Raw genomic sequence first — 17,720 nt, 5'->3', positions numbered from 1 at the left:
GACCCTGTTTAAAACACCTTATGAAAGTGCACCTGTGCCTCAAAACACGGTTAAAATAACCTCACACTGAAGCCGGGGAGGGCCTAGCTAATCTTTTACATCCACTATCCCTGCTCTGCATATGTCCAAATTATCTCAGCCCTGCCTCTTTTTGTCTCCAAAACGTTCAACCTGAACCGTCCCTTTTATTTACTCGTTTCTAATCTTGTCCATCCTAGCCCCTCCCAATTAAAAATTTAACATATTTAACTCTGACAATGAAGGAAAGCTTACATGTGAGTAATATTATATTGAGTTTGTTGACAGATTTAGGACAAGCCTGAACTTTTTATCCCGATAGGGTGTTGACCCTGTGGCTCTGTTTTGCTTTGTGGAGCTATTTTGTGGCTTGGTTTGGTTGCACTTGCCATGTCAGGGAGAAAGGGTCGCTGCAAATCAATGAATCGTTGTTCTGAGTCAAGCATTTCCATCCTGATGATGCGGGTCTCTACCAAGAATACAATGCCCATATTCATTGCGGATATGCTGACCAGATGTCAACAACCAAATGTGGGGTAAAGATTGTCAGTGTGGTCAGACATTTTTATATATCTTACCTAAACACACGAAGTATGCAGGGCAAAGGTTTGGCAATGGGAGGTCAAGGTCAAGTTTATTTATATAGCACATTTCAAACAGCCGATGCTGCACAAAGTGCTTAACAATATAAAAATGGCATTAAAAAGCAACAATGTAATACAATAATAACTATATAAAACAATAATAGGACAATAAAAGAATTAAAACAATAATTAAAACTATTTAAAATACGACCAGAATGCTTGGGTCATGGTGTGTTAAAAGCCAGGGCATAAAAATGTGTCTTTAGTAGTGATTTAAATTGCTCAAGTGTTTGTGCAGATCTAATATTTAAGGGGAGACTATTCCAAAATCTGGGACCTGCCACACAGAAGGCTCTATCACCACGAGATTTGAGATAAGTCTGTGGGATGGACAGCATTAATTTTGAGCTAGACCTCGTGGTTTTTCCTGGAGCATAAGCAGAGAGGAGCTCAGACAGGTAAGGAGGAGCTCAGGCATTAAGTGACTTAAAAACAAAAAGGAAAAGTTTAAATTGGATCCAGTAGGAGACAGGAAGCCAGTGTAAAGAAGCTAAAACTGGGGTTATATGCTCTCTCCGTTTGGTACCAGTTAGCAGGCGAGCAGCTGCATTTTGGACCATCTGAAGACGATGGATGGTGGCCTGGTCTAGACCATAATACAATGAATTGTAGTAATCCAATCTGCAAGTAAGGAAAAGGTGAATAACACGTTCAAAGACGTTAGCCGGGAGGTATGGCTTTACCTTGGCTAGCTGTCTTAACTGAAAGAAGCAGGACTGAACTACTGCACTCACCTGCTTATTCAATTTAAAAGGACCATCAATGTAGACACTGAGGTTTTTTACATGTGTTTTACAATAGGAGGAAAGGGGGCCCAGAGTGCTATCGATGTGATTAAAGTTGCCAAAAATGACAACTTCAGTTTTATTTTCATTTAGCTTTAAATAATTTAATGACAACCACTGTTTGACGTCATCAAGGCAGCGTAATAGGAGCTGAGGATGGTCTGACCCTGCTTTTAAAGGTAGATAAATCTGCAAATCATCAGCAAAACAGTGAAATGAGTCAAGATATACCATGTCATCAGTAGGTAATGCTGTATGAGGACCCCAAAAGCAAGCAATGATCAAAATAAAGAACCTCTGTTGGAGGTGCAAATGGAACAATCCAAAAAACAGATAAAAACAAAGTTCACTGGAACAGAGAAAAAAGCCTGGGAAGATATCAAGAAACAGCAGTAACAACACTAACCACAGTATGACAAAACAAACCGAGGGTATAAACACTCAAGAGGTTATGAGGGCAGAGTGGAGACACTTTTGGAATTACAGAGGAGTGACCTAAATCTAATAACGAGACATGGAGATGTAAACTAAAGGACACAACTAACAAAATAACACAGAAAGTAATGAAACAGGGATTCACTGAGGGAGACTAGACTATCCATGAGGAACAAAGGGGTAGTAGGGTAAAGTGAAAGCAGTACCATAACAGTAACTAGAACAAAAAGCTAAACTAAGTATCAAACTGAACATAGTTAAAGATCAAAATAACTTAAGACTCCAAAAAACAGAAAATGCTCAGTCAATGACCCAGGATCACTTCAATTTATGCCAAAAGTTAGGATTTACAAAAAGCATCTAATTAAAATTAATCAGAAAGAAATTAAATGAAATAAAGGAGGCCAATAGAATCTTAAAAAATGTTGCCATGTTAAAAGCTCAATATAATACAAAAAGGATCTCCAAAGGTAAAAATGCAGTGCTCATGGTATGAGGAAGAAAAGCCATCCTCTGTCAGTCCTTGTAGAAAGTGATGAAGAGGATGGCTATTGAGAAGAATAGATAAACTGTACTTCTCATACTTTAATTGTATGCCATTTTCCCAACTTCCTTTAAGCATAAGTAAAAGCTCATTTGTTTTTTTGCCATTACGCTGCTCTCTCTGTCCAGTAGACGTATTTGGGTTTTTAGTGAAGATCCCTCTCACAGTAAAAGTTTCTGTACACATCAATAAAAAAGCAAATTTCACAGGTTTTACTTGTATAGAAGATGAACTAAGAAGACGAATAAATATTACAATAAAAGCCCCATAACAAGTTTATCAACTTTACATCTGTCAAACGTGCACATAGCGGATGGTGTCTAATTCATCAAAAAGAATGAAACAGCTTATTGACTTAAAAATGCAGTTTAAAAAAAAAATCTAAATGCAAATGTGAAGCTTTTATTTAACAAAAAAGGAAAAGAAAACATGCATACCACGTTTATTTTACTGATTCAAAAACTGAGGAAAAAATGCTTAAAAATGTATCAATGATTAAAGCTTATGAGCTCTGGTTTAAGCACTCCACAGGCTGTAATTCTACACTCATACTTGGGTCTTTCATTGCAAGTTGAAGCTTCTTCTAACCTCCTCAGGACATCGAGACCCTCAACGACTTGACTGCAAAAGAGAAGAAAAGAGATTTAACTTCCCTTTTGAAGCTACGTGAGAGCTGTGGGAATTAAAAAGATGTCTTTCAGCTAAAATCAGATACACCAACCCAAAGGCAACATAGGTCTTATCCATCCATGGCGTTGGCTGTAGGGTGATGTAGAACTGGGATCCATTGCTGTGGGCACCTTTATTAGCCATTCCCAGGATGCCGCGCTTAGTGTGTGAAATGACAAAATTCTCATCTAAAAGAGGGGCAGGCACGTGCAAGTTCAGGTGAACATTTATAGAGGAAGCACAAGTAAATCAATGATGGCTTCTTCTTTTTCTTCTTCTTTTTCTTTAAGGATCACTTCAGTGGATCACATGCTATCGCCTAAATATCTGACACCATTCATGTGGAAAGTTATTTGTAAATATAGTAGATGTTAAAGTGCAGCCATCCCTTTGAAATATAGAACTTTAGCTTTTTGTTTAATATCTTCTGTCGTCCATGAACCTCCTCCTCTTTTCCTCCTGCCTGGCAGCTCCATATTCAACATTCTTTGTCCAGTATATCCACTATCCCTTCTCTGCTGAAGGATATAAAAAAAACAACAACAGCAATAGAATAATATTAAACACAAAGTGAACCCGTCTTCCTTCATTAAATAGGTTCTTTTAGATGTTAAGGAGGAATTGACTTAACCAGGCTGGCGGAGAATGAAGACAACCGGACACCTGCAGCAGATGGGGGAATCAGTGAACTTTTATTGAGACAGAGACAACCTCTCAAAAACAGCTCACATCAAGAGATTCCTAATATTTGCTGTGAGGATGGGTATATATTCTCTAAAACTTACAGGAGGGGGTTGTGAGGAAAGTGCTGCATTAGCAGAAAAACAACTCCATAAAAGGAAAGCGGCCTTGGGTGTTCTAGTCTCTTCGCTTGCAGATATCTTTCGCCTGCAGGATGAGGCGATCGCTTCTTATCGCTCTCAAGGCCAAAGTCGTGAGCACATTTTTATTACACAGTTGCACAGTAACTTTAAAGCTGAACAATATTTAAAGCTGAATAATGTTTGATCAGATTATATTTTCTTCAAATCCCCCTTTTGACCCATCTTAAATGGGTCAACAAACAAAAATAAGTAACATTCAAAGGAACACAGAGACGTGTCGAAGCCTGGCTCGAAAAACTCCTCGGGTCTTATCATTTGTCTTTATCTGTCATTGCAGATGAGGAGAAAAGAGTCCAGGCACCACCCTGCCCAGGGGTCGGCTGCAAGCAGTCTCGGTTCCCGATGAAAGCAGTAACAGCTGTCCTGCACACACGGATACAACGAGTTAGTGCAACCAGGGTAGTGACACAAAATTAACTGTTCCTGTAACCTAGCAACCAATAAACAAAAGTAATGATAAAAATGTGGAGAGTACAGAGTATACGATAATAATGAGAGATATAAACGTGAACATGTGAAAGAATAAATCAACCGTAAAATAAACTCAGAACGGTAACTGCTAAGGACATTCAAAAGTGAATATGGTAAAATGTGAGGAAGGGGTGTGGAATAAAACAATTCATATCCAGTGGTGGGAGTACACATTCGCTCAGGCTTAAGTCCGGAGACCCTGAGAACATCGCTTAACCCTCACAACCCGACCAGACACAGTTCAACCAGATATATCCTTCAAGAGGAAGTGGGTCAGGGAAACAATTAATAACAAGCCTAATACAAAACACCACAGAGAAACAACCATTCTAGAAGCATTTAAACAAGAGAAAGACGATAATGTTCGTCGCCCTCACGATCACAGTTTTCATCATCCGTTGGCGAGGAGGTAACCGTGTCTCGTTTCTTTCTAAATGGATCGGGCGTGGGCAAAACTGGAGAGGAAGTGGTGGGCAAGACCCTAGGGGCTACATTTGTCAGATTGGGACTGTCAGAAGGGGGCGAAGCTTTTGAACTTGAAGGTGTCAGAAGTGTCGGGGGCCCTTCACAGATCAGGATTATGCCAATGGGAATGAGACCCAGGGCCAGGAAGCAAACAAAGACGCAACATCTTTGCCTGCCTGTCATTTCAGGGAGAAAGGGCCAAGACATGTTTACTTAGCTTGGATGTCGTCTAATAGAGGATGATGAGGCAGAGAAAGGTGGTCCAGTTCCCCCCACCTCGCCAAGGGCGTGTTCTAGGAGTTAAAGAGCAACAACCTGAGAGAGAGAGAGAGAGAGAGAGAGAGAGAGAGAGAGAGAGAGAGAGAGAGAGAGAGAGCGAGAGAGCCCCTAATGGCCAGTTAGTGGGCTCTAGGTCAAACTGTCCCCAAATTTGTTATTTGTTATTATTACTTGTTTTCATGTCACTTGTCTGTTTTCTACTGCACCCCTCTCACCAAAGCAAAGCAAACATTAGCAGCACATTGACCGTAGTCAGGCATCCTCATTCCATAGGTGCTATAAAACATTTCCTGTAAATACAGTGTAATAGCATCCCCAACTCCTAACCCATAAACACCGTTTCTTCACACATCCGCCCAGAAATCCTGTAATAGAAAAACATTAAAACTGTAACCCTGTAGGGAAGAAAATGTAAATGGTAACGCTGCGCAGTTACCTCTGTAAGCAACACAAGACACAAAAATGGCATTTACAGGTTCACTCATCCTCGAATATTTTGTCATCCTTCTACTCCTGTAAAAGAAACCCACATAAATTCATCCACCCTTTTATCCTACCTAGGTGGAGGTGGTTAACCTTGAGTCATGGTCAAGTCTTGTCATCTTTTACCAGTCAGTCCGTTTGTTTCTATTCCCAGTCTTTCATCCATTCATCCGTTCTTTGCTGATAGTGAAACCTGTCGTCGCATCTAGTTTCCACACTCAGCAAAATGACGTCATCTCAAAAAGAAACAAGAACTTGAGTTTGGATTACCTTGCTGAATCCTTTTTTAAACAGGGACTCTCGTTTCTAATTGTCCCCACAAGTGTTTCCTCCAGAACCCATTTCAATGCGGAGAAACTCACTTACAACAATTTTCTCGCCGACGTGTAATGCTTGTAATTTCCGATGTGCAGATCTGCTTAAAGAAAAGATTCACAAACAAAAATCAGTAAATATAAAACAAAATAAAATGAAAAATAACAAAAACAAAATGCAGACGCCCGGGTCTTAGGACTTGTCACTGAATATTCTTCCCATCAATAAAAATACCAACCTAAACCTACACAGAGTCAATTCAACACCACCTCAATCTTTTCATATTCATAAACCTATATGTTTTGCGTTCGTGAAACAAAATTGAACCATTAAGTAAGTTGAGCTCTTGAAATGTTTTAATTCTCTTAATTCTGCCAGTTTATTTCAACACTTATTCAATGACTTTTATTCAACTGCTACTTGGTCACTCGACTTTTACCTGTTCAAATTGCCTAGGGTTCAACAAAGTCTAGATCCCCGTTATCATGAAACTTGAACGGTGTACGATGATTTACTTACAGTAATTTAGAATCATCACTCAACCTAGCTCTACTACTGGCACTGCGTGACTTTTCTCACACTGGAAACCAGAATTTAGTACAGAACTTTAATGCCTCAGGCAATCGCGTTCAAGGGCTGCCCCCCCTTCTCTTCTTCTTTGTCCGTGTGTTCCTCCTTTATTAAATCTCCATCACAATGACGTGGCGCTCTGAAATAAAACTCACACTGTTAATTCCTCGTTTTCACTCTGCACCACTGCTCAGAGTGTTTTCTTTTCTTTTTAGTGTAGAGTAAACAATTAAGTCGAGGCCTTAAGCCCCAGATATCTCGCACGGGCATCATTTTCATAACCAAACCGCTCCGGACTCTGCTCCCCAGACCACACAAATGCCCTCTGGGCTTATTATTATAGCAAATTCTGTATTTGACTTTGTTGTGTGCAGCATTGAGCCTTTGTCAGTAAAGCATTCTTCATTGCAGCAGCTGGAGCATTGTGTGTCACTTCTTAGTAAATTAAATCAACATTTTGATTTTAGTGCATGGGTATGTATCAGTTTTTACTCCCTCAACAAGTGCATAAGTGTTCATGTGTGTGTTTCCCTTCATTCTAAGTAGGCGCATGCAGAAGTGTGTGTTCGTGTGTTGGTATATGTTTGTGTTCATCACCTTCCTGTTCTGTAGTTTAGGTAAACCAGCGGCCTGACGCATGGCCTAGGGTCCTCCCCTCCTCTTTGGGTCTGTTTTCATCCGTTGTTGCAGCTGCCTGCATCTTCTCCTTGTACCTTGACCCTTTTGCTTCTGTATGGTCCACGGCCTTCTGCAGCTCTGCTGTTCGGCTCTTCTCAGAGGTCAGCATCCTTCTGCTCACCGTCCCTTTTCCTCCGGGCTTAATGCGCGTCTCGTCACAGCTCTGTCAGCTGACGCAGCCTGGGAATTTCCCCCGTGTAGTGAAACGGGCTTTAGGTTTAGTGCTCTCCGTCTCTGCTGCATGAGATCACTCTTTTGCAGCACTGTTGACATCCTCAAGTTGTTGTTGTGAGTCCAGCTGCTGTGGCCTTCAGGGGTCAAAGGGTCAAAGATGGTCGCGGAGAGGGCAACGATGGTAGAGGGGAGGGTAGGAGTCCAGGTCAGCTTCGGCTCTCAGAAAAAACAAAAACAAAACAAAACAGGCGAACAGGAAAATGATGTTGTGTTGGCTGTGCTGTGTTGGCTGTGTTATCCCGAGAGGGGAGAAACAACGAGATCTCGTCTCCCCCCTTTTTTTGTTTTTGTTTTTTTTTTTTTTTTTTTTTTTTCACCATATAATCAACTCATAACCCCTCAAGTTGACAGGACAACACAGGTACGTGTTAAAATTCTTAAGATCCTGTTTAGAAACCTAAAAAGGAATTTCCTATCATTCAGTAGTCATTTGTCTTAAACAATCAACAAAAACATGTCCCAAGTCGACCCTTTTAACCACTAAATTTGTCGTGTCCTCACTTAATCCTCAGACCAGTGTCTTTGTCTTTTGACGTTACGTTGTTGTCCTGCAACCCAAAGCGTTTAATTGTCAGTAATGTATAAACTATATCATTTAAAAACAGGTGTATGTTAAGTGTCGCTACTTTAACCTTGCATGTACGTGCACATGTATGTAAGCTGTTTCTTCATTGCATGTATGGGTGCGTCTGTATATGGGTTACTTTAACTTTTTCTCAAACGAGGCATTTCTCTAACACGCACATGTGTCTGTTCCTCACCCTTCTCATATCTTTCTCTGGTTGTGTGTGGTTTTATTTGTTTCAGTGATTTACCAGGAACATCTTTTCCTTTTCTCCATGTCTTCCGCCAGAGGTTAACACTGGTGAGATTCAGGGACACAGCACCCAGAGCAGTTCAGCGAGAAAAACCCGCCTCAAACTACATTCTCTCTTTTTTGTTTTACCGGGAGGGGTGAGGACAACTCTGGTGTCCAGCCGTGAATTTTAGCCAAAGCTTGGCCTGTCTTCTGCTGCCGTACTCAGGCTTCCAGGTTAAGAAAAAACACCTGTATGAAGACACTAAACATACATTTAGTATTTGTATAAACATAACTGCCTAAATCATTGAACTCTTGAGGAGGGTGTATTTCAGAATCAGAATCAAAATCAAAAACTTTATTGTCATTGTCATGAGACCGACGACATTAAGAATGGTCCCCGATCATTGCATCATCCCTAGTAATATCAAATATAAAAAAACAATAAAATTCAATCAATAAAATAGATAGAATACTTAAAATACTAAGTATTCCCACCGTCATGCTTCAGACCGTGCATAGATTAACACAAGAGTGGCATGGTGGACATTTTTGTAGTATTCACATCTGTTATTGCAGTTGGATAACAGCTGTGTTTGAGTCTATTAGTCCTTGCTCTGATTGCCCTGTACCGTCTGCCTTAGGGCAACAGTTCGAACAGGGAGTGGCCAGGATGTGAGGTGTCTTTTATGATGTTTTGGGCCTTTTTAAAACAGTGGGCGTTGTTTGACTCTTTACTAACTTTAAAACCCCACCATAACAATTTCTCACTGACAAACTTCTATGCATCCATTTAAACATGCGAAGCCAGCACAAAATCACACACATACCCCTACAGCAAAGCTTTAACATAACCACAATGCAACTCCTCCCTTAAACGGGAGAAATCACCCTGAATCAACCAACTCTATATAAAACGTCAAACAAAGATAAACCACAAACATTTCTACACTTCTGTGTCTTCCACGCAGCACAATAGGCAGAAAAACACCGATTACTCACAGTCTACAACAAAAGAAAAACCTGCTCTTTTCACAACTCTCACAGCTAAAGTCAAAACTCTTACCCAGTGCCTCTGAAATAATAAAAAAATCATCAAATACTCGATTACTCTTTTCACTCGCTCCCTCTCACTCCCTTCTTCCTCATACAGCATACACGCTCGCTCCCGCGGACCCGCTCGGCCCCGCGGGCTCACTCGGCCCCCACCTTTTTCCTCTCACAGAGACAGAGAGAGAGACCCTTTTCCTTTTTTTTTATTTCTCCAGCACACATACACACACAGAATCCCAACTGAGAGAAAGAGGGAGAGAAGAGAAAAGAGTTGTAGAGAGGAAGTTTTTTAGCAGGAGTTTCAGATCTAACAGATTTATACAACTTATTTACACACACCGGTAATTTATGTTCTATTTATTGATTTTAAAGGAGAATTTGGGCCAGCTGGGTTTCTGCCTCTGTTAGGCACTAACAGCTGGGGCGCTGCTTTAAAGGTGAGTCAGCACTGAAATATCCCTTCAGGTGTTACCAGGCTTCTACCAAACCGGAGTCTGGCGGGTAACCTTGCCTAGAGCTTCCTGATAGGGGTGCTAGTTGGTTGTCACCTTGTTCACACGTCTCATTCACACTTCATACATTACCTGCAGTCACTCATTACCCTCCTTATGTATGTAATAAATGTGTAAAAAAAATTCTATGTGTGGTGTATTATTTTAACCAAAAGAGGAACCTAGTTCCTTTAATTGTGTAATCTGTGAACAACGGAGAACAAACTGTCCTGCCCAGTGTTCCACAGCAAGCATTCAGCGTGTATTTATGTGTGTCCAATATCAAACAGAACATCAAAACATTTAAAACACTAAAATCATCGGGGTTTTAAGAAGAGATCCGTTTTCTCCTATTGATCAAAGGGACCCCTCCTTTGGACTCCAACCAGTACTTTTCCTTTTTAAGTTTTAGAGGATCTTTTCTAATAAAGTCCTCTGGGCCTTCCTAACCCTTCTGTAGTTTAGAGAATATTACTAAAAAATATTCTCAAGGCCTTTAACCTTTTAATTTGTTTAGAAAGGCGTTACTAATAAACCCTTTCAAGGTCCCAGACCTGCACTGAGGTATTTATCCGACACCGGAAAGCAACCCGTCGGCTGCAACCGTGGTCAGACCTCAGTTCACTCTTATCTTTATTCACTTATTTCTTATTCACTTATCTCTTATTCACTTGTCTGATTCTCAGCAAGCCTTAAGTAAGCCAGACAATTTTGGTTATGAATTACTAGGAGTTTGGACACTAAGTATTTTTATAATGTTCAATATAGCAGAAATAAAAGGTCTGCTTACCTTGTTTTTGTGTGCACACAGCTTTTGTCCAAACTCCGTTCACTCAGACCACGGCTGATGTCCTCCCATCCGTTCCAGTTTGGCCTGGAGCGGATCCTGTTCCGTGACGCCAATTGAAGGATATAAAAAAAACAACAACAGCAATAGAATAATATTAAACACAAAGTGAACCCGTCTTCCTTCATTAAATAGGTTCTTTTAGATGTTAAGGAGGAATTGACTTAACCAGGCTGGCGGAGAATGAAGACAACCGGACACCTGCAGCAGATGGGGGAATCAGTGAACTTTTATTGAGACAGAGACAACCTCTCAAAAACAGCTCACATCAAGAGATTCCTAATATTTGCTGTGAGGATGGGTATATATTCTCTAAAACTTACAGGAGGGGGTTGTGAGGAAAGTGCTGCATTAGCAGAAAAACAACTCCATAAAAGGAAAGCGGCCTTGGGTGTTCTAGTCTCTTCGCTTGCAGATATCTTTCGCCTGCAGGATGAGGCGATCGCTTCTTATCGCTCTCAAGGCCAAAGTCGTGAGCACATTTTTATTACACAGTTGCACAGTAACTTTAAAGCTGAACAATATTTAAAGCTGAATAATGTTTGATCAGATTATATTTTCTTCACTGCACAAGTCCAAACCATCTCAGCCTTGCCTCTCTAACTTTGTCTCCAAACTGTTCAACCTGAGCTCTCCCTCTAATATACTCATTTTTAATCATCTCCCTTCTGGTCACTCCTAGTGCAAATTTTAATATCTTCAACTCTGCCACCTCCTGCTCGGCCTCTTGTCTGTTAGTGGCATTGTCTCCAAACAATGCATCATAGCAGCTCTCACTACCATCTCCTACACATTCTCTTTCACTCTCGCTGCTCTCCTTCTGTCACAAACACCCCCGACATTCGTCTCCACCCACTCTACCCTGCCAGCACTGTCTTCTTCACCTCTCTTGTTGCTTTGAATGGTTAACCCCAGGCAATTAAACCTATTCACCTTCACTACCTCTGCTCCTTACATATCCATTTTCCACCCATTTCTCTCTCATTAACACACATGTTCTGTCTCGCTTCTACAGACTTTCATTCCTAGTTTGTGCAGTGCGTACCTCCACCTCTCCAGTCTCTCTTCCACTCACTCCCTACTCTCCCTACATATCACAATGTTGTCTATGGACATCATAGTCCAATAGTGTAGTTATATAGTATGTTCTAAACATAACGCTGTAGAGCATACCTTCAAACATTAGCCCGTAGATTGACTCGCCTCCATTTCCTTTCCTCTCTGGAGAAATATCTGCGAAATTTATAGGTACAGCCACAACTGTACTGCTGACTTTAATGAATACATTTAATGAATCCATTAAAACTATCTAAACAATTTATCAACATATTTATGAGAGTGTTTAATATATCACAGATCGTGAAATTTTCTGTATCTATATTTAAGTATGATGTCACATTATATTGATGTTTTTATACATGTGTACCTCCACCCTGCACCCATCCATTGGGCACAATCCGATGAAACAGAGAGCCTTTATAGCAGAGTGGGAAGCCACTCTGTGACAGTCCTTGCTCTCCTGTGCACAGACCCTCAAAGTTCTTGGATGTCTTTGGACAAATATCTGAGAAGAGCTGAGCAGAGCAGAGGAAACATGATATCTGATCACATCTGTAATGATCAAATATTTTCTTATCCGGGAGTTCAATGTTTAGACTGACTGTTTTAAAAGATCATTTGAAAAGTAGCAGGATGCAAATGAGTTTGGATCCTATGCCTTATGTGTCAAAGTTGGCTCACCTCAAACATTAACCTCCCCGCAGCTTCTCCCGCAATCTCAACATCCATGAAGACAAACTGATGCTACAGTGAAAGAGCATAGGCATGTTGAATATTTTATATAGTGAGAGGTGGACTCAAATGCACAATGCAAAATATCTGGAAAGGCATGGAGTTACACCAGACATGAGCAGTACTGCCAGAGATAAAGCGTGTAATCCAAGCAGGTTAAAGTAGCTGACTAAACTCAAGAGACCCAAGGAAAGAAACAGTGAAAAAGAAAGACATAAGCTTAGAACACTGAAAGAAGAATACGAGACTATTTATACACCTCGAGCACTTTTCCCCCCCAAACATGATGTTGTCATCAAATACATTTTTCAACAATAAAGTTTTAATATTGAGTGTGTGCTCCCTTTGGTTATTTTGATTAGGTATAAAATGTGCTGCATCCCAACATTTTTCGAAAGAATCTTACATGAATTGGTTTTCAAATCATATTCACGACTTTAAACAGTCATCAGAAAGATACACTTAATAAGCCACTTTTTTTTTTACTAATGAAATAACAACTAAATATACGGTGCTGATTTGCTCTTTGATTCCAAATACAGAATGTAAATAAACTGTCTATATCAGGGCTGTCAAACACAAGGCCTGGGGGCCAGAAATGGCCTGGCAAAGACTCCAATCTGGCACACTGGAGAGCTTAGGAAACATGAAGGAGGGTGTAAATTCTGTATTTTTGTATTTTTTACAGCTTTTCCTACTGATAAATACCTCTCCCATGAACATAGAACACGAAATGAAATAAATGACACTAAAATTCAGCTTTTCAACTATGTACAAGAGAAATTTCTGTTTTTAGCAGAAAAAAATTTATTTTACAGAATTTTTACAGAGGTTCTGTAAAATAATAAAAATATTTTAATATTTTAATGTTTAATAGAATATTTAAATATGGTAAAATGAATTTGAATTTGAGGGCGGCACGGTGGTTAGCACTGTTGCCGCACAGCAAGAAGGTCCTGGGTTCAATTCCAACATCAGGCCGGGGTCTTTCTGTGTGGAGTTTGCATGTTCTCCCCATGTCTGCGTGGGTTCCCTCCGGGTACTCCGGCTTCCTCCCACTGTCCAAAGACATGCAGTTTGTGGGGATAGGTTAATTGGATAATCCAAATTGCCACTAGGTGTGAATGTGAGTGTGAATGGTTGTCTGTCCCTGTGTGTTAGCCCTGTGACAGACTGGCGACCTGTCCAGGGTGTACCCCGCCTCTCGCCCTATGACAGCTGGGATTGGCTCCAGCACCCCCCGCGACCCTGAAAAGGATAAGCGGTAGCGAATGGATGGATGGAAAATGAATTTGACTTCTCTGGTCAACATATTTTTACCTATAATGGATATTTAAGTGACAGGGTTTGCGTGACTTGCCCCAGTTTTCTGGAGGTGTTCGATGTAGTACTCCTCAGCAAGAGTCGTGTAGAAAGCTTGCGGCTGGGTGAAAGTGAAACCCCACTGATTCTTGGCCCAGCTGGCGAGATCCTTTTCATCACCGAGGAGACGGCCGTTCAGAAAGCACATCAGGCTACTGGAGTACTGCCACACTTCACCACGCAGCTCCTTGAATCACAAGTTTGGAACAACAATGAGCGTGCTGTGATTCAGCGTTCCAGAATAGCTGTAATGTCATAAATCACAGCAGTATTTTACTGTGTAGGTTTAGAGCATCAAGAACCCCCAGAAACCTGCTGTCGTCCACACGTTCACCTCCACTATTTATAACACCATCACTCATTTCAGATGATGCCATCAAACAACAACTAAAATTCTATATTTCAAAGGAAAGGCTGCATTTTAACTTCCGCTACATTTACAAATAACTTTTCCACATTAATTAATTATGTCAGTGTCACATTTGTCCATACAATATATTTCTATCTGACAGCAGTCGGGTTGAGTTAACCCCTTACTAAATATTATCATCCTTCTTCAGACTGTAAGAGGCTTAGCACCTGGTACTATGCCTATACTGAGCTCAAATTAGAAAATAGTGATGATGCTTCAAGTATTTGGATGTCCGGTCGAGATGTCCGACAGCAGATATGGAGACCTGTAAAAACACAGTTTTCCAGGCAGGATTAGACTGATATTTTATATGCAGCTTCACATTTATAAGACACAAATATCCTTAAAAGCAGTCTAAAATAGGTCATGTGTTTTTCCTCAGGTATGACCCCAAGTAACATATTCAAATGACCTTTTTTAGAAAGAGCGGATTTCTGTTAATATTATATATAATATTGTGATAGTGCTCTCTCTCTCTCTTGTATTTTCCTGATAACAACAATAATACTGAAATAATGTTTCATGGTCCTGGGTATTTCAGTTTTTTTGAGTTTTGGGATGTTTTGAGTTTTCTGCGAGCTCATGTTTTTTTGATTTTGTAATTTGATGTCCTTTGTCCTTTCAGTGCTTGCTCCCCTGTGTTTCCAGTCTGTGTTCCTCATTCAGTCACATAATCTTTAGTTATCATCTTTTGTGATCCAATTCTGTCTCCCCAGTTTGTCGTGTCTCCATGTTTCTTTATTGCTGCGTCATGTCTTAATCCTGATTTCATCCATTCATCCATCCATTCCCTTCTGCTTATTCTTTTCAGGGTCACTGGAGCCTAATCCAGCTGTCATAGGGCGAGAGGCAGGGTACACCCTGGACAGGTCGCCAGTCTGTCACAGGGTTAATCTTGACTTGTGTATGTTATTTACTCTTTTATTTTTGATAGTAGATAACGTTTATGTGTCAAACTTTGTCTACCAGAGAGTGAAACCTGACATGATGTATTGCAGCCAAGGTATTTACACTTGATGTAAATGAGGACCTAGTGCAACTATAGTAATGTCTTTTGGCTTTCATATGAATGGCTTAAGATTACGAATGTTTAAGGTTCTGCATATGTTAGCAAGGTGTGTTATTGCATTGTAGGCTTCATGATTATCCAAAATTAATTTTCACTTCAGGTCAGTTGGGATAAGTGACTAATAGAGGGAATTTTAGAAGAGAAACTATTCCACCATATAATCCTCTAATATGTTTATATGGAACAGCTGACTTGTACAACGTGCAAAAGAACACAAAACATTATTTAACATAAGATCACAAGTTTCTCCATAACCTCGGACCTCCATCTCTCTCTGACCTTCTGCACATTGCCACTCATTCACACTTGGAGTTACTCCTCGCCCGACCACTCTGGGCATTAGAGCTTTCCGCCAAGTGGCCCCTTGTCCTTGGAGCTCTCTCCCGCACCACATTCACAACATTGAGTCGTTCCCTATCTCTAAAGCCAGCCTTAAAACACATCTTTTGAAGCTTAGCTATTCTGTTTCATTTTAATTTTAAGATAAGATAAGCTAGAACTTTATTAATCCCTCGGGTGGGTTCCTCTGGGAAATTCGATTTCCAAAAAGCACAGCACCGACAGAAGTTACAGAATATTATATATATATATATATATATATATATATATATACAGAGACAGATATAAATAAAATATACGAAGGGGATAAATAGAATAAATAGGAATAAAAATAAAATAAAAATACAAGTGAATTGCACATTTTATTATGCTTTGAGTTTTAATTCTATGATTTCTTTCTAACTGCTTTATTTTATCCATACTGTGATTTTCGTATTTAATTGCTTGTAAAGTGTCTTTAAGTATTTCTAAAGCTCTCCATAAATACAATGCGTTGTTGTTATTATTATTGAATCCTCAGTATGAGGACTGAGTGAAGAGTTCAAGGACAAAGAACTTTGACATTGCGCTCACAGCTTTGCGTTAATGCAAAGCACTGATTACGCACTTGTTTGGATAACATCTCTCCTTCCTAAAAAATAAACCCTACTTATAACAACAATCAAAACCACAACATGCCCAAGTGTTGTATGTTGTGCAATTTTTCCATATATTGTGTGCTGCAGATTTTGTGAATCACATTTACATGACTTGTTTAAATATTCTCCTCCAGAAAGTGAAATTTCTACACATACATATACAATAAAGGCCAGCCGCAAAAATATTCCTGTTTACAACTTTCAGTCACAAAGTGGACTTTGTGCCACTTGAGTAGCTCCAGCAGCTTTGTAACATCAGAAGCCAGCTCTGCATGGTGCAGACATGAGTAAATCTTGCTTTAATTTTCCTTTTTCTCAAAGCACTGCTCTTCTCTTATCAGTTCTCCTACCCCACCTTTTCTTGACCTTGATGATGTTAGGAAAAAGAGATAGGAAGGGCTTTTGGAATGCACCCTGATCATCATTGCTCCCCGTGTCTAATTTCTCAGCTGTTTCCACTTCCCCGAGTGTTCTCTGTGTCTGTGTTTTTGTGTATGTATTGCTTCAGTCTTCCCTTGTCCTTGTTCTGATGTCTGTTGCCCTCCATCATGTGTTCCCTGTCAAATTCTGTTTGGCTTTTGTTTTCAATCCACCATTAAATACCTTATGTTAAATCCTGCCTGCTGTGTATGATAATAATTTCAGGTTATTATCTCAAACTTTTGAGTTATCTATGAGTAAGATGAAATTAAGAGAAACTAATCAACAATTTTGATGCACAGATGGAAAAAAATAGTTGAATCTATTAAAAATGTCCAAGAATTTGATCTTTGAGTTCATTCTTCTTTCAGCTGCTCCTTTTAGGATTTTGCCACAGCACCTCATCTGCTTGCATTTCAGATCACATACATAGAACTTGGCGACAGTGGGAAAGAAAAGCACCATTGTAACAGGAAGAAACCTCTGGCAGGATCAGGCTTAAGGAGCCAAGAAATGTTTGGTTGCTCAAGACAAATATAACCTCAAAGATTATGCATCTAGAACGCCTAGTGTTACTTTCTTTTTAATTTTTTAAAATTAATTTCAGTGTTTGGTTTAGCATCTTATTATCATTATCATTATTATTATTATCAGGGAAAGTATTTATCAAGGGGCAGGTTTAAGTTTTAGTTTTTACCAGTTTTTACAAAGCAAAAAACATTTTGTTACATACCTTCTTCTTGTCGCAGAGATACCCGTGCCACTCAAATTCAAAAAGTGGCCTAATTTCTGGATCCAGAAACGCCGTAGGAAACTGCAGTTTTAGTCCCTGTTGAGCAGAGTGGACAAATACGGGTGAAAGGTCAAAAGGTTAGGTGAAATTAAACCAGAGAAAGCGTTAGTTTACCTCGGCGATGCTTTTAGCAACGTGGAAACTGCAGTCTTTAAACACACCCACAATTTCAATGAGTATTTTTGAGTCCATGGTTGAAAAGAGAGCGACAGTAAACGGTGCCTCGTATCCA

At 40.0% G+C, this 17,720-nt stretch overlaps 1 protein-coding gene across 2 annotated transcripts; it reads right to left on the bottom strand.

Annotated features, from left to right (window-relative positions):
- Window positions 1-640: 640 nt before the first annotated feature.
- ppil6 (peptidylprolyl isomerase (cyclophilin)-like 6) lies at window positions 641-17,716 on the bottom strand. Of its 2 annotated transcripts, none has more exons than XM_085247933.1 (8): window positions 17,603-17,716; window positions 17,429-17,524; window positions 13,816-14,004; window positions 12,405-12,467; window positions 12,091-12,238; window positions 11,838-11,897; window positions 3,148-3,283; window positions 641-3,047 (listed from the first exon to the last, which is right to left on the bottom strand). In XM_085247933.1, exons 1-8 carry the CDS (start codon window positions 17,678-17,680, stop codon window positions 2,915-2,917), a joined length of 903 nt encoding a protein of 300 aa, XP_085104059.1. In that variant the 5' UTR covers window positions 17,681-17,716; the 3' UTR covers window positions 641-2,914. The 2 variants fall into 2 exon arrangements, with proteins under 2 accessions (XP_085104059.1, XP_085104060.1); XM_085247934.1 differs by having other exon boundaries at window positions 17,654-17,700.
- Between the last annotated feature and the right edge of the window lie 4 nt (window positions 17,717-17,720).

This window comes from Mchenga conophoros, linkage group LG15, assembly GCF_057382185.1.
Source record: "Mchenga conophoros isolate Kocher_MC1m ecotype Shallow Benthic linkage group LG15, M_conophoros_male_GT1.1, whole genome shotgun sequence".
NCBI lineage: Eukaryota > Metazoa > Chordata > Actinopteri > Cichliformes > Cichlidae > Mchenga > Mchenga conophoros.
Note: the sequence above shows the minus strand (reverse complement) of the source record. Positions and strands in the feature narration are given on the sequence as shown.

What these genes read in the sequence shown, in the direction of transcription:
- ppil6 (XM_085247933.1), bottom strand. Translation starts at nt 17,680, where the DNA reads ATGGACTCAAAAATACTCATTGAAATTGTGGGTGTGTTTAAAGACTGC. An exon ending in ATCTCTGCGACAAGAAGAAG is followed by an intron (nt 14,005 to 17,428) that starts GTATGTAACAAA and finishes TTGTGATTCAAG; the next exon opens with GAGCTGCGTGGTGAAGTGTG. An exon ending in CGGGGAGGTTAATGTTTGAG is followed by an intron (nt 12,239 to 12,404) that starts GTGAGCCAACTT and finishes TGCTCTGCTCAG; the next exon opens with CTCTTCTCAGATATTTGTCC.